Source organism: Phocoena sinus, chromosome 18 (assembly GCF_008692025.1).
Source record: "Phocoena sinus isolate mPhoSin1 chromosome 18, mPhoSin1.pri, whole genome shotgun sequence".
NCBI lineage: Eukaryota > Metazoa > Chordata > Mammalia > Artiodactyla > Phocoenidae > Phocoena > Phocoena sinus.
This window is the reverse complement of record NC_045780.1, coordinates 13683800-13701234: the sequence shown is the minus strand read 5'-3', so window position 1 is coordinate 13701234 and position 17435 is coordinate 13683800. Positions and strand designations below refer to the sequence as shown.

At 36.1% G+C, this 17435-nt stretch overlaps 1 protein-coding gene across 2 annotated transcripts; it reads right to left on the bottom strand.

Annotated features, from left to right (window-relative positions):
* Positions 1-6154: 6154 nt before the first annotated feature.
* Positions 6155-16313, bottom strand: UFM1 (ubiquitin fold modifier 1). 2 transcript variants are annotated; one of them, XM_032611500.1, is made up of 6 exons: positions 16224-16313; positions 16092-16148; positions 12932-12989; positions 9537-9576; positions 7940-7972; positions 6155-6566 (listed from the first exon to the last, which is right to left on the bottom strand). In XM_032611500.1, coding segments are annotated over exons 1-6 (258 nt in total). In that variant the 5' UTR covers positions 16226-16313; the 3' UTR covers positions 6155-6498. The 2 variants fall into 2 exon arrangements, with proteins under 2 accessions (XP_032467391.1, XP_032467390.1); XM_032611499.1 differs by having other exon boundaries at positions 6155-7972.
* Positions 16314-17435: the final 1122 nt, after the last annotated feature.

The window sequence follows — 17435 nt, the reverse complement described above, 5'->3', positions numbered from 1 at the left end:
AATAAATATCAGTTGTCCATGTGTGCTATCTTTTTCAGGAAGAAAGAAGTTAATAGAGATTATTCCTTTCTAAGACTAGGTTTAAGGCTCTAAGTGCAAGGTGTATCCCTCCCACATACCAAAAATAATATTATTTACTTATTCAACAAATATTTTTCAGCATCTTCTAACACTATGCAAAAACTGAAAATGTAGAGTAAAACAGTCTAGCAAGTAAAGAAGATATGGTACATATATACAATGGAATATTAGGCAGCCATAAAAAGGAATGAAATGGGGTCATTTGTAGAGATGTGGATGGACCTAGAGACTGTCATACAGAGTGAAGTAAGTCAGAAAGAGAAAAACAAATATCGTATATTAATGCATATATGTGGAATCTAGAAAAACGGTACAGATGAACCATCTGCAAGGCAGAAATAGAGACACAGATGTAGAGAACAAACGTACTGGCACCAAGGGGAGAGAGTGGGGGTGGGGGGTGTGTGGGGTGGTGGTGGTGGTGGGATGAATTGGGAGATTGGGATTCACATATATACACTAATATATATAAAATAGATAATAAGAACCTGCTGTATAAAAAAAATAAATAAAATTTTTAAATAAAATAATAAAAAAATTTTTTAAATCATTTAAAAAAATTTTTAAAATTAAATTAAATTAAAACAAAAGGTCTACCAGGTAATATGGATTTATGGCAGAGGTTATAAAGGATGAAGACCTCTATGACTCACTCATTTATTCAGTCATTGTCTCTTATGTGTTATTGCTACATAATGTGCATACCTAAGGATAATTTTAAAATCCCTAATCTGTCCAACACACTTATTTAAAAAGTCACAGAAGCTAGCATCTCCACTTAAAACGTCAAAATGTTTGTGGCACTGACGATAAACATCACATAGAAATTTTTTTTCTTAAACAGCTCAGCAGTTGTAAATTGTGCATTTAAGAATTATTAAATCCACAGCGTTACTCAGCCAAACAAATATTGACATGGTGTATCATCACAATATGCTCTCAATAACAGCTTTTACATTGCTAATGAGTTTTGCCAGAAAATCACAGATTTATGCCAAAAATCTGGCTCTCAGCGCTTGTCTGCCAACCTTGGCCAGTGTTTTGCATCCAGACAGAATTTCCACAACACCCCCTATATAGCAAAGCAGGTAACAGGGCCATAAACCTACTTTTCCAATGTTCACAATTCTCTTTGTAGTTATAAATGTATATATATTTACTAAAATAGTCTTAACTGTGTAGGTTATTGAGTGTTCAATTTTTCAAGCAAAGTGAGATCACAGAAATGGTCAGTAGCAAGCTATGAGGCCCTCCCCAGATGTATCCTTTTCCTTTTTGGAAAATACTGCAATATAATTCTAGCAAAAATCATGGCCAACAAACCACAACACACGGTGTGGATTTTATAATCCCATAGACCTAGGAGCCAACCTCATTGTTGTAACTTTGAACACAATAACTTAAATCTTGGCTCCCTTAACAGTAAAGAAATGAACACGGCAGTTTGTGAAGAGATTAAGGTTTAAATGAGATAATGTCGATTTCCTAGCTGTGCTCTGCCCATTAAAAAAGGGTTTGAAGTATACCCTTCCATATAATTACTTCACTCGGCAGATTTTGCTGGTTTTGAAATGTATAAATTTTTGAGAGCCCAAGAAAAAGGAATGAATCTTAATCACATTTCATCTCCAGTATTTACCAATATCCATAATACAGCTGATGATTAATATATATTTGTTAAAAAGTGGGAGGATGCTTCCCACTTTTAAAAGAATGATTAATTCGTTTCTGAGACAGGGTAAATCCCTGCTACAAGAAGTGGTGAGGAAATATGGGTATATTGGTTAATTAAATATTCTGACTAAAGAAGTTATCAGGTAGGAGACACTGTTGAAATTTTCAAAGTTTTCATTCTTTTAGTCTTTTTTTTTTTGTGGTACACGGGCCTCTCACTGTTGTGGCCTCTCCCGTTGCGGAGCACAGGCTACGGACGCACAGGCTCAGTGGCCATGGCTCACGGGCCCAGCCGCTCCGCGGCATGTGGGATCTTCCTGGACCGGGGCACGAACCCGTGTCCCCCGCATGGGCAGGCGGTCTCCCAACCACTGCGCCACCAGGGAAGCCCTAAATAGTCTTTTGATTATAAAGTCCTTACTGGGTACCTGCTATGTGCAAGGCAATTTTGGAAATCCAGTTTCAGTCATGACCTTATGCTTTTATAAAATTCATAGTTTAAATCAGAGACAAATATAATTCTGTATTTAATAATTGTTGTAATGGAGGAATGTACAAAATGCAATGGGTGCTTAGAGAGCTAAACACCTAACTCTACTTGGGAGGAGTGAGCAAAGGCTCCATGGCTTCTAAACTTGAAGAATTGAGTCTGAGGCTTTGCAGGCAAATGGAGAAAGCAAAGGCATGGAGGCATAATATGGCACATCAGATGCTAAATATTATTTGTAGTTCAGTGTAGCTGCAGTGTGAATTGGAGAAGGAAACTGTATGAAAGAGAGTAGCAATAACAGATGACTCTGAACAGTTCAACGACCAGTTCAAGGGCCACAGATGTCATGAGAAGTATACATTTTTGTTCAGTGGGATTTTGATTAGTGGAACTACACGATCATATTTCCATGTCACAAAGCTCATTACAACGAAAGTGTGGAAAAGGAAATGGAGACTAGAGGCTTTTATAATAGCATATACGAGAAACTGAGGGCTTTAGATCATGGAGATGGCTATGAGATTATATTCTGTAAACAGAATCAATCGAATTTTATGATTGGTTTGCTAAGGCAAGATAAAGGCGAGAATCTAGTGAGTTTCAAATGCCTGGCTTAGGTAGTTCGATGTGGCTAATAGTTTGGACAGATTGAGCTCTTTGAGAATGTTTATTTCAATTAATGGTTTAATTAAACAGCCTGGTTTAAATAGTGTTTTAGCCATCCCCGGCACTATGAGAGGGTACTTCCAGAATTTCTGTATTGGAGGGGCTTATAGGCGAGTCTGGTGGGAAGAGCAGGTTACTGGGGAGCTAATCTTGTAGCTGCGTCTGCAAGACACACAAGGTTCAAAAACATGAATTGTCTGATGGGGCTGATGAACACGGAGCCATAGTCCCACTCCCACCAAGCCACCCCGTGGAGTCACACCAGACTCATAATTACCTTTATTTGATTGGTTTTTAATTAATGTCCTACAATCATACCATATTTACACCATTAGTAAGTAATGCCATTCATGATTACACACATACTTGGTACTCTGAAATGAGAATTTAGGCCTGACACATTTCTCTTATATTTTTAAATTTATAATTCAATATAGATCTAGTATACTGTGAAAAAGATACTGAAAAATTCTCCCAGTATGGTATGGAGAGTTCCAAAGTCAAACAAGGAGTCAAATTTTAAATCTCAACCTCTTTAAGCCTCTTTCTTCTTCAGTAAAATGGGAATAATTTGGCACTGTTGTGAAGAATGAGACGTGAAAGTAAATATCAAAATATGTGATGTTCAATACATATTGAAACTGTGTATTCATATTCAACATATTTGTGCAATACATTTCTTTTAGATGAGCTACATATGTAAATTATATATATATATATACCCACTAATTCCATAGGTAAATACATAAAATAGATATATGTATACATACACATATATATGACTTACATATGTAATATGCCGTTTATAAATAGCCTTGGGAACACTAATATTTGGTCAGTTAATTTAGAAGTGCTCCATTAGAGTACATAAATGCTTTCAAGTTACAAATATTTCTAGGTCTTTGAGTAAAGACACGGTGGGTAATTTTAATGTCTTAATTTGGGGACCAGGGAGCTTAAATTGGACTGAGTTTTCTTCCCACTGGCTTTTCTTTCGAATAACTGATCTTAAGAAATAAAATATCCAAAAAGCTATTGGATGTGGAACACTTTAAAAGGAGGCTTTACTACCGGTGAGTGAGACAGACTGTTATAGCATCTCTGCACTTAGCTACTGGAGGAACAAGCAGTGGGATGTACACTTCCCAAGATTCTAGAACATATTCTAGTTACTCTGACCCCTTACACTGCATTTTATTCATCTACAAAGTGAAAAGTTATCATTAATTCTCAAACTGAGCTGCAAAACAGAAATCATCAGGACTGCTTTTATAAACAGAAATTCTTATACATCATTCCAGATTTAATGAGTAAGAACTTTAGGGGTGGCTTCCAGAAATCTATATTTATAATTTCCGAGGTGATTCTGATAATTACCCCAGGTTTATTTAGGACCCACCAACCTAAACACTTACTATAGACACTGTAACTTGAATTTTTTTCCAAATGGACTGGTATTTGGAAATATACATTCATTTCTAAGACCTATAGCCATTAATCATTTTTGCCCTTTTTTTTGGCTACATTTGTTATATACTGGCTCAACAGGTGTGCTAATTGAACACTAATAATAAGAGTAGACAATATGGTTTATGGTATAAGAAAATGTATTTTCACAAGAGTACCAATAAAGCATTTAAACTAAATACAACACTTCAAAACATTCTGCACAAAGAAGTTACAGATCACATTTATTTAATAACAAAACGCCTAGTTCTTTAAGAAAATATTTTTTAAGACCTTACTGCAATACAATTTTCCAAAGAACAAAAATATTAAACAAATTATGGTAGAAGACATCATAAAACTTATTAATGTAACAAATTAGGCAGAATTTTGTGCTAGAAACAGAATGGGAGAAATCTAAATAAAACAAAAAATGCAGAAAACTGGGTATTCATAAATTTCTGGTTAACTGAGGCTTAATGCTGTTAAAGACTAGGAGTCTTTAAGCGTCAGACTTTGTTTATAAAAATAAAAAATTCCCCAAACATTAGCAACATACTACCTCAGCACAATTTTTTTTCCCTTTACAATTCAGAATCCTGCTGTTCATTTGTCAAACATAGGAACAATATCTAGTTACTTCCTTAAACTTAACCAATATTACTCTTCGGATACTGATTCCGTTGCATTGTTTTTTTCCCAATGAACCTAGAGCCTATGCACACTTGGATAAAAATTGATCTTAGAAATACTTTATTCATTAATAATTCTACACATATTCATTGAAGGCCTACATTTCCAGGCCTAGAAAGAGCAAGACAGACACCAGCCCTGCCTCCAGAGCTTACCATCTAGAATACAGCAAGTCAAGCACTGGTTCTCAATCACCAGGAGCCTTCATTTCACCTTTCAAGATGTGCACAGATATTGATGTCCTAAGGGCAAACAAAATCTTCCCTTATGCATATCATTCTTTAGATGCTCTACGGGGAATTTTGAAATCTGTATGTTGACAAGGCCTATGCTTTGCTTTCTCTGATTGCCTTCTGCTCCTTATAACAATGTCAAGTATATTATTTTCCTTTCAGTTCTTCCCAACATAGCCTCTGCGGTTTTGTCCATCCAGTTTGGCCTTTTCTGTGACACTCGTTACACCTTTCTGCTCCCCTTCATTTTTGTTTCTTTCCTTCTTACTAGAAGCCTGGTCATCTGGGCTTCCCCAGCTTCCTTTCCTAGCTTCTTATTCACTCCAGTAACTAATCTTAACACTTCCTTAAATGTTGGGTCTTCAGTAAGTAGAATTAGTGAGCATTTCAATTAGCATTTCCTTGAGCTCTGCTGTGAACGTCAGATCCTCTTTACGACAATGCTTTCTCCCTGAACACTATTTAGATATATTATCCTCAAAAAGATGGTTTCTTGAGGATTCCTGTTTTAAAGTTTTTTTTAAAAAAGAGATCAATAAAGGAATGCATAATTCAACAACTGATGCTTCTACTTTAGTCTCAATTAAACCCTTTGGCGTGGGATACCAATGTCATACGTAAGGGGCTAGATCGAAAATTCAAGTTTTGGCTCTTTGATTTTTAAATTAAAATTTATAAGAACTCAAGAAGTCTGAAAACTTCAAAGCAAGCTAAATGATAAAAAGATAGTTATTCATTGATGTGATCCTTTATTATAAACGATATTAATGAAAAATTCAACTATTTTTGTGTCTCCAGGTCAGATGCTATCAAGCAAATTGCCACGTACGGATTGATAATCTTTTTACATTATTAACTCAAAGACAAATAGGAAGATTCAGTAAATTTTAATTTTCCAAATGTTCTCAGAAAGAATGATCAGAAGCATCCTCCAGTTATAAGACACAGTCGGATAATCCATTTACCCACAATGAACTACCTGTGTGTGCTGTGAGGTAGTAACGTGATCTTCTGTGGTGATGACACCCTCAACAGAGAAGTGTCCCCTCTTCACGTGAAGAATGTGAATAACTAGAAGGGACAGACAGTCACCTTTCATTACTTCATCAACTATTGGTGTCTTCATAGGATTTCAAATGCCTGATTCCAATTTTACAACAATAACAATAACAATATTTATTCTGGAAGGGGATTTTATGTTCCAAGCAGCAGATATTAACAACTTCCAACACGATCTCTAGGAATTATTCGCAGTTCTGAACCGTGCTTTAGAAAAACATTTCCTATATGAACAAACAAAACAAAAAGTTAGGTATTTAAAAAATGACACACTATCTTAACATTTCAACAATTGTTATGTAAAAGAAACAAAGGAGTGTCAAGTAGGTACAAAGCTCAAAGATCATTAGAACCCGAGTCCAGGCTTAAGTCTTGTGCCTACCCCTCTCACATCTTCACAACCCAACTAATGTTTGAAAATTTTAAATAAGAACACTACCCAAAGAACTACTACCAAAACCAATCATCAAATAAAACAGAAGGTAATTTAACCATCAATACTCACTTTAATATACAATAAAATACTGAGGGGCAGGAAAAATAATAAATCTAAATCTACCCCAAGTGACAGAAGTTTAGAAACCCTGACCTACTTTGGGTCTGCATTGCCTGCTGAGATTTTCTTCACACCTTGTGATTCCCACAATTCAATTTTATAGGGTAATACAACAGGCAACATGTCAGAGTAAGCAATAATTCAAATTAATATAACTACCAAGCATTTCTAGAGTAGGAAAAGCAAAACCTCTAAACCTAAGTTTAAAAGCATCTATACAACAAAATGCCTCATGGTTCTCAAAAGACAGACTTTTTAATTTAATGAAATTATACACTTAAAACAACTGATTTATGTAAAAAGAAATTATTTAAAATTCCTCTTCATTTGCTGCATGGCTAAATTTCAAGCCCAGGACCTAGGAGGACAATATAATTTTGTAGAAGTACTTTAGAATATTAATAGTTTAAAAATAACTACTTCTCAAGATTGAGGTTACATTATATTAAATCATGCTTAATTTCAAAATATTATAATTAGACTATAAGCTAAGGAAGGTACATCTAACACAAATATGCAACTGTCTGTTGAGATGTTTACTTCTACCCTTCCTGCTTGTTAGGACATCAATATTTAGCACTGTATGATGGTAACAGCTTGAAACTCTGAGTGTAGACCAGGCCCCATGAAATTTAAATGACTGTACTTCTTTAAAATAGCCAGCACTTATTGAATGCTTACTATAAATAATGCAAACTTTTAAGCACTTTACAGGTGCTACCCCACAACTACCTTATGACATAGCTCAAAATCATTATTCCCACAAGAGCACAATCTTCAGACTTTTTGTTACATGTATTAAATACCTTTAAAGCTTATTGGTCAGGTTTTCTCTTTCTTGTAGCCAAAAGCATACATAACTGATACATAGAAAGAAACAAAGTACTTACACACATAGGTAAAGACTGCTATACAATCCCTAAAAATCAACTATTACCTTGGTTAAATCCTATCAAGTCTAATTAGAATGAATTAAATATTCAGTATCAATTGATAAATATAGCCTCACCACACCTCCACGGATTTCAGATAGATACTCACCAGCAGTCTGTGCAGGATTTATTCCTATTCCATCTAGAAAATAAGTCGTAAAATCATCTAAGTTATTTCTAAAGCTTAAAGGCTTTAATAGTAACAAGAAGAACTGTGCCAAAAAAGTGCTGCTGTGTACACAGGCATAAGCCAAACAGTTATACTGAGAACACGAATGACAATCTGTCAGGTGAGTTATCTGCTGAAATCTCTCACTATTATGTATTCACACATATTGCTGGATTAGACAAGAACATCTGTCAACACAATGATCCTGGTAAGTTTTACAAAGAAGATAGTTTTTTATACTATTTTGCCACAACCAGTGAAAAATAAAGCCAAAACACCTTAGGTATGTCATTAATCATTTAATATTGCTCTGAGGCATCAAATCCTAAGGCTGAAGAGCCCACGTAGTGATGTAAATTCCACTGACACTTGATAACAGTTTACAAAGCACTTTCCCAATAGCTATTCATTTGTGAATTTAGAACTTTCCAGAAAAGTAAGATAGCTCTCATCTAAATACAGACACATTTCAATGTGACAGCATGCAGAATGTTTCAGAATGAGAAATTCCGTCATATCTAAACTAAATCATACTAATTATTGCACATTAAAGCCACCTTCTTGGGCTTCCCTGGTGGTGCAGTGGTTAAGAATCTGCCTGCCAACGCAGGGGACACAGGTTCGAGCCCTGGTCCAGGAAGATCCCACATGCCACGGAGCAACTAAGCCCATGCGACACAACTACTGAGCCTGCGAGCCACAACTGCTGAAGCCCATGCGCCTAGACCCCGTGCTCCGCAACAAGAAAAGCCACCACAATGAGAAGCCCGCGCACCACAATGAAGAGTAGCCCCCGCTCACTGCAACTAGAGAAAGCCCGCGCGCAGCAGCGAAGACCCAACGCAGCCAAAAATAAATAAATAAAATAAATAAAACATTACAAAAAAAAAACCTACCTTCTTTTAGTCTCTCTTAACTAATCCCGAACCACTAAGTACTATTCACTAAGTACCTGTGAATATTACTTTGTATTCTTGAAAGATAATAAGCATTCCCTGCAATCTTTATTCCTCATCTTGTTTCAGTATTTTCTCATAGGGCTATTTCCATTAAACTTAATTATTAGTAGTATCCTAAGATATTCAGAATTTAATGTATATATCTAAGTGGATAAAATCCTCATTATTGCAGTCTATAAGAAATTGTTTTCTATCAGGAAAGCAATAACAAGGTATAGCAAAGGTACATTCCTGCTTAGCTTCCTATATTCTAAAAGCATTTACCAATATAACTTATTAAAAAAAAAACCCAAAACCCCTTTTTAAATAAAATGACAAGTTATTTTTAATAATAATTTGTCATGAAGTTATAAGGACACAAAATATTATCAAGTGCTGTACTATATAACAAAAGCGCAAAAAAATGAAAACAGACAATTATGAACAATAACCTTGACTTACTGTTTACAATCAAGTATATCATTTACCTTGATATAAGTTTTAGCCTTTTATATTTAAGTCAATTTTAACTAATTTGGTTTCTTTTAAACAATTTCTGTAACTCAAAGTTAATACATAGTTCTAAAATGAATTCTTACCATTGGTAATAATTGCACTTGTTGCTGCAGGAACTTTAAACTAAAAGGGAGTAAAAGATAAAAAATACATATATATATATAACATTAACTATGAAAGATGGTTAGCAAGGATGGGGTACATATAATCAACTCTATAATTCTAAAATGTGGTTTATCTTTTAGGATAAGTAATGTCATCAAAGAATACTATAACTTGCTTTATCTTTAAAGGACAACACTGTTCTCTAAATACTGCATTTCATTGTATCTAGGACACCATACATTGTAAAATGCATCTTTTTTATGCACTACAAAAAAAGAAAAACACTGTCAATGAGTCTATGACCCAATGTTTACTCTTTCAGACTTAGATATGATTTACTTTTGTCATATATAATGCTCAGGCATAAGCAAAAACAAAAGCAAAGCAACTGCTTAGAATATTCCTCAAATTTCTTTGTGGAAATAGTAAGTTCAAACAAATGCTCTCTTGTGTTTAATGGGAGGCCAACCAAGGCTCATATTCCTTCCTCAAGTTCTCCTTAAATGATTTGCTGACTTAAACCTCATGGGATTGCAACAGTCCAATTATGCCACCAGGAAATACCTCTAAGTACAAGTAGGTGCAGGTGATGTCAGCTAGATAATTATGTGACTGCCACACGGCCAAGCATGACAGGAAGACTCCACTGAGATGTAAAAAGAAGAGCTTTCTGAATCAATGAAATGTGGTATGGAGCTTATTAGTAGCTAAAAGGTAGAATTCTCCTCTTAATGCTCCAGAGACCAGTATTTGTCAAAGTGTGTTCATGTCCTCACAGTTCATTCTTCCAACAAATATTAATTAAGCACTTCTATGTCATGGACTAACTTTATAAATATTAGTTGAGTTTTGTGATTAAATAAGTTTGGAAAACATTAAGTTAAACTACTAGTCTTTTCAAAATCCTTTAATATGAGGCTAATATAGTTTATTTAACTCCAGGCAAAAAAATAGTCAATAATGTGTTTCCCATACTTTTGGGCCACTGATCCCAGTTTTTAATGTTTTTTTTTTTTTTTTTTGGTGGTTCTGGTGGTCTGGGGAAAACACTCTCTCTGGGAAATGCTGCTCTTGGTATTTATAGTGGTCACGTATCATAGTTGAGAAAAACAACTAAAAGCTTATTTTAATTTATGAATTGAACAACCAAGTTTTAAAATAAGAACTTAACTATGCATAAGAACAATTACTTGTTACTGGCTTATGTACCTAAAAAACAAATAATTTTACTGTTCATATGGCACATTCTTAAGTGTAAGTGTCCTCTTAAAGTTTTAAAAATTTTAAATAAACCTAATTTAGAGTAACTTCAAAATGTACTTTAATAAATTTAAAAATACTTCAAAAGTTTTTATAGAGGCTGTAATACTTATTAAAATTTTATCAAACACCTAAATTAATTATAGGCAATTTCCGATGTCTAAAACTTGAATATGACAAAGTTTCTATTTGTTATTCTTAGTTATGTCCATTTTAAGATAAGCTATGCGTTTTCTTAGTGGTAACATATTGTGACATTAAAAATCAAAAGCAACTGCAGACATATTTTCTTCCTTTTCCAGCACGTAGCAGCCATGGTTAAACTGACATCTCGGGAAGCATTACCAGTGATGTACATACAGCAACTACCACTTCTGTCTACAGTACTGACAAGTTTTTTCCCAGATGCAAAGTGCACTTTATGTTCCTCAGCTGTCATTCATTTCTATCTCATATCCCATATGTCTTATAATTTAGGATGTTAAGAGGCTCTTTCAGGCTTTGACAACTCATTCTTCAGTTAAATTAATTCCCAGTCATATGCTGGGGGATTTTATTTTATTTTTTATTAAGAGAATTTTACTAGGGATTTATATCCACAGACTTCTGGTTTCTTAAGTCAAATCTTGTTCTTACTGAAAGAGTCTACAATGTCATCTTGTGAAAGGCCTTCTCACTGCTGCCTTAAAGCTATATCCTTTCTAAGTGTGTAACACTCGTGATTCATTATAATTAAAAGGTACACTAAAACCTTAATCAATACATGTGGTTGCGTGAAGTTTGTTCATTTTCTGTTGCACACCTGTTAGGATTTTCACAAGCTTTACTAGAAGACCCAGATCACAACAATGCCTTTGCCTTGTAAAAGGACACAGTATAAAATAATTACAAAATTTAATAATAAATATTAATTATAGCTTGAAGAGATCTACTTCTCAAATTAGAATCTGTGGAACCTGCTAGGCCACAAACCAGGAGCATTTCAACCAAGTGATCTGTGTAGCAAAAAGTAATGATGCTGTGTTCAGATTTGTTCCCCACCTCTTTTTAGTTATTCTTTCTGCATGAAGGATAGATCAAAATTGACAATAAAGCAAGTAATACCACTTTTCAGTTTAACTCTGAATGAGTGATGAACTATGGCAGTGGTCCCTGACAATAGTTTATAAGGAGCCGGAAGCACTAGTGGGCTGGCTGATTTTCCATTAACTCCTTAAGTACAGGGCTGGACTATGGATTAAGCCAGTTTCTTATTTATTTAATTACTGAACTTTTTTCTGTGACTGTAAACTTGTAAGATTTTGAACGAAATATTCTGAGTTGGGTTACTCTGTACCTGCACTGCACCTTTAACTTCACAAAATTTTAGTAACTGCTATTATATTTTTACACAAAATCACTTAATCAGGTAGGAAGGGTAGGCATTAACTATTCCCATTTTACACATTAAGAAATTTAAGGAAGAAATTCGTGGGCTGGCCCCACGTCAAACAGACAATTAATGACACAGTTAAAAGAGGAATGTTAAGTCTCCTAAATCACATTTTCAGGTTACTTCCACCAGACCAAGTTTCTCTTCTAATTGTCAAGTCCAAAGAGTTACTTTACAGATGCCTCTGATAAAAAATTCTGATGAAAAAATTTTATTTCTTAAAAACAGAAACCCAAACATATCTTTAAAAACACTTTTAAAAACAATAAATTTTACTGACAGTCCACATGCTTTATAGAGAAAATCTGGAAACTGAGATAAATATATAATAAAATTGTACTTCTAGAATCAAAGCTAGTAAAACACAGGCGTACAGATTACAGTGATATAATGTTTTTTTAAAAAATTGACATATCATCACTATCTTTTCAATTTCAATAAAAATTCTCCTTATAATTTTCAATGGTTACATTAAATAGATGTGTCCATTTGTTTAAGTCGTTCTTTTATCGGTGAGTCTCAACTTTCACTCTACTTTTATCTATAAGTGAGGCTTAACTTTTTGACAGCATAAACCTAGTAATGAACCCATGTGGCAGTGGTGGGTCAAGATGCATGCAGATTTTTGAGACACATCACTAAGCTGCACTCTCTACAGGTTGTTCCAATTTCTATACTTACTTCTTCTGCTGCAAACTTTAAGACTGCTGTAAAAGGTGTACTTTCAGGAACACTGAGTCTGCAAGAATTAAAAAGAATCTTTTAAAAGGCTGAGTTTTTTTAATTTTAGGTCCTTTGTTACTTATTTCGGCTACTGACAAAGCTGTCTTTTGAGTCTGAGGTTGGCTATTATGATTGCACTCTATGTTCATTAACTCTACCAAGAAAGAAAGCAATTATTAGCCTTATTGCTGAGATGGTGCCCTCAGCTCCACTTGAAAATGAATAACCTACATAGGTGTGGATTTGTACATGCTTCATACTTTGATACAAACAGGTCTAGCGTGTAGGTTGCTTCTTGTTTCTAGAGATGGATTTCAAAAAGTTGAATCTCTCCTCAGTCTTCAGTACACTTTGCCGCCTCCAGTTCATCCCATGCAAGAATGTGATCATTTTCATTAGAAGAAGAGGCTACCTGGGAAGCATCATCAGATCATAAGTCTTTTCATGAAGCTTTCTGTGAACTTTCAATCATCAAGTCTAAAATAGTAGTCCAAGTTGATGAAAATGAGTATGTTTACTATGGCAAGATGTTAAGTGATTTTCCACCTTTATGTCATTTGAAAATGGGCTCACTCAATACAAACATTTCAGAGTGATGTGTGATTTTGTTAACTGACCTGTACAGTGGCAAGTATATTAAAGAGCACCAATACACAGTCAACCGCATCAATTTTCCAACTTAAACACTAAAAAATAATTGACATTATACCTTAAGAAAGCACTCAAAGACACAGAAATAAGTTAAATAAGATTAATAAGAGTCCTAATGTAAAATAAATTACAATGATTAAAGATCAAATCCTCTTTCAAAGTAGGGAAAGCTAACATTTCTCTTTGAAACTTCTCTATTTGTCACCACTGTGTTGTTCTCTAACGACTTAATACCAACTACTACTATATAACACCCTCAGGTATATGTACCATCCCCTCACTTAGTCTACAGCTCTATTGCTGAATATAAGAATCATTGTATCTGACACAGCACATTACAGCGACTTTCAGTAAGCAAAGTGTTAATAGATTTCTCAGCTGCCCTAGTCCACTCCCCCCAAATAATGCTAGAGTGAAAATAGATGTCATTTTTTCCCTTTCCTTTTTTATATGGAATAAAAAGAGAGAAAAACAAAATTCTGAAGGTTAGCCATTTGATTAAAAAATATCTAATAAACTGGCAATGTAAAAGTTTACAAAGCTGGGAACAGTACTTTGCAAGTATTTCTGTAGTTTATTTATAGTTTAGAACCTGAGACTCACTGTCCTAAAACTCTAGAGGAGAACTTCTAAAAGTTTGCAGTTTCAATTCACTTTTGGACTAGAGACTGAAAATGGCCTTGTATCATGTAATAAAATGCCATGTTGATATTCATTAACATAAGTTTCTATCTGCATATTAAATTGGTGAGACTGTCCAAATAAAATCCAATAATACAGAAAATAAAAACATATTTTAGTGCATGTTCTAATTGGCAGAAAATTGCAGAGGGACTGGGAGTTACTGCAACTCCAGAAACCTTACCTAGATTTGAAGCTCTTGTGTTTGCCAGTCACATCATTTTGTAAAACTTACGCTTACATTACATTGGTGTTTTGAAAAAATAGGAACTATCCTGCATATTAAAATGAACTTTTAAAGTAAATTACTGGCAAAATTTGTTTTTTTAAATAAATATTTCACATAAACAGAACCACGGCATAACTTGACAAGTGTTATTATAAAGAATAAAAACAAAGTTTCTGTAGGACACTAGGGAAGGGTGAAATGAACTCCCTAGGTCATCACAGAAATTGTCTCAGAGGTGAAATTTTGATCATTAAAGGATGCTGTCAGGAAGTGGTAGTCACAAAACTACATTAGAAGCACACAGGAGAACGTGTGCCCGACAGGGAGGATCCAAAGACTTGCTTGTCAATTTGGGAACAGGATGGCTGAAACTTTGATTAAGTGATGGTGGTGGTAAGTAGCCAGGGGTGGGGTGAGGAGGAAGAGGTGGGGAGTAAGACTGGAAACACTGGAATTAGACTGAAAGAGTCAAAGGTGTTTTTTAACGCATCCTGTATATGAAAGAGAATGTTTGATTTCAACATTTCTATAACCAAGTAGCAATACCAACAGGGAATCTATCAACAAACAAAAAAACAAAACAAACAATAAAAACCCGGACATTCCCCCGAATAAATCCAGGACTGACACATCTTTCTTAGAATTCAACTATTAGCAACTCAAGGAACATTTCTCTATCGAAGTATGTATTTACCTGCCTGACAAGTGAAAGTGGCCTTAAAAAGTTAAAGCATGTTTTCCCACAAATCTCAGAGCTGCTTTTACTAGTACTCAAATACTAGATACCATTACTTTGAATAGGAAACATAACATAATGACCCTGACACACCCATACATGTGTTGTGTCTATTTTATATACACATACCCATACACAAATTACACATACATACAACTATACACACACTGAACTAGAAGTGTGCTGCGAAATTCATTCAGTCAACACATACTGAGTGAACTGGTACCATGTTCCAGGCACTCTTATAGATACCGATGCTGCTCTACTCCTTCATCTTTCTCCCTCCCGCCTTCTTACTCTTTTTTTCTAGAGCCAACTTACACGTTGATGAAAACAATCCAATGTAAAGGGCGAAATCAAAGATGAGAGAGGAAGTAATCTCTCTACTTTGTGAAGCCCAACTATCGAGTGAGTCACACTCAACGAGTATCTGGAGCCTGACTGTTCTAGTAATTTCGGAACCCGGACTGGGATGCTTTCCCTTACTTCCTCTAACAGCTGGTCAAAGTGGTGAAAGGCCTTTCTCATCACGAGCAGATTGAGACTGTTTTAAGGACGCCAGCAAATCACCAGAGCCCCGTCCACACGTCCTCCCGCTCCATCAGCCCCCAAAGAGAGATCGCAAATCACCAGCAACGTTCCCAGCACACATATCCGCACAGCCCCGCGCCTGGGCAAGCTGACACTTATAGGATATCTCAGTTCGAGTGGGATGTGGGAAGCTCAGAGGAGGAAAGGAACGCGGACCACTGGTGTGGAAGCTGCGGGGAAGGCTTATATCGCCCAGCCCATAGCGACCCCCCCGCGACCGAGCTACTCACACTTTGTACGGCAGCCGCGGGTCCGACGTCAGTGTGATCTTAAAGGAAACCTTCGACCTGTGGAAGAGAGCGGGAGAGTTAAGGTCGGGCAGCGGGACGGGGGACTGGGGCGGGTGGAAAGCAAACACTTACATGGTGCAGCCGGTCTGGACGCAAACCTCACTCCAACTCCGTCCACCAACCTCACTTCCTCTGCGGCGTCTGGCCCCACTCAGGTCCACGTCTCCCGCGGCAAGCTGGGGTCCTCCAAGGTTGCTGGTGTCCAAGGCACTGCCTGAAAAATCGGGCCCAGATGCTCACGCTAGGCGGCGCCTACAAGCTACAGATAGCTACTGCTTTTTCATGTATATCTCTGAAACAAAATTGAGGATCGTTTGGAATGAATATTCTTCTAATTGAAGTTATTTTCTTCTGTATTTTCAGACAGGCACAGACAGAGACAGCAGGACTCCAGGTCCCAGCTTGCCGGTTGGGTCGGAAGTAAGGGTCCCGGGAGGCGGGCGAAGAGCGGGGCGGTGGGCGGGGCTGGAGGCGGGCGCTCTCCCAAGTTGCCGAGGCAACCTGAGCGCAGAGAAGCTCGATTGATGCACTAGAAGTTGGAATCCTCACCTAGCTTTAATATTAGTATTTTATGCCTGTCCAGCAACCTAATCATGTTATATCTTGTAGATTTCAAGTATTTTTTTCGTTTACATTTTAAATTTCAACAGCTAAGGGACTTATCAAGCTGGTGAGAGAAAGACAAGATCCCTGCGCTTGCAAGAGTCCAGTTGAGAAGATCAATCCATGAACAGATTTCAATAGTTATGTGGGTCTAATAGGATTAAACCAGGGAACTAGGTTGCCTGTCACCGGTCACATTTATTCAGCTTAATAAGAAATTTGAATCCTTTTTATGTGTCAGGCACTAAAGCTAAACGCTGGGTATGCCGGGATGAGTAAGGTAGGTAGGTGCCAACCCTCTAGGATCTAATAGTCGCAGGTTCTCATATAGTGAGGGAAGACGACTGTACGTCCTCTAAATTTTATTACAAATCTAAGCATCTGTGTCTAGAAGACAAACATTCTCTTACAATGTCTGTGATTCCCTCTTTAAGAAACATTGCAATAAATAGACAAGATGGGAAACACGTAGGCACTAATATAATAGAAAAAAAGTGTTAATATTTAGTATATTATGTTAGATTCTTAAGGAGAGATATCTAAGAGAAGAATAGGGAAGCAACTGTAGTGGGAGTGCTGAAAACCAATTTCAACTTTGCCATAATTTTGCAGCAGACTACTTTTCTATGGTGGTATCTCCCCAGGCAGAGAGAGATGATTCTGACAGTGGGAAAGTAAGCC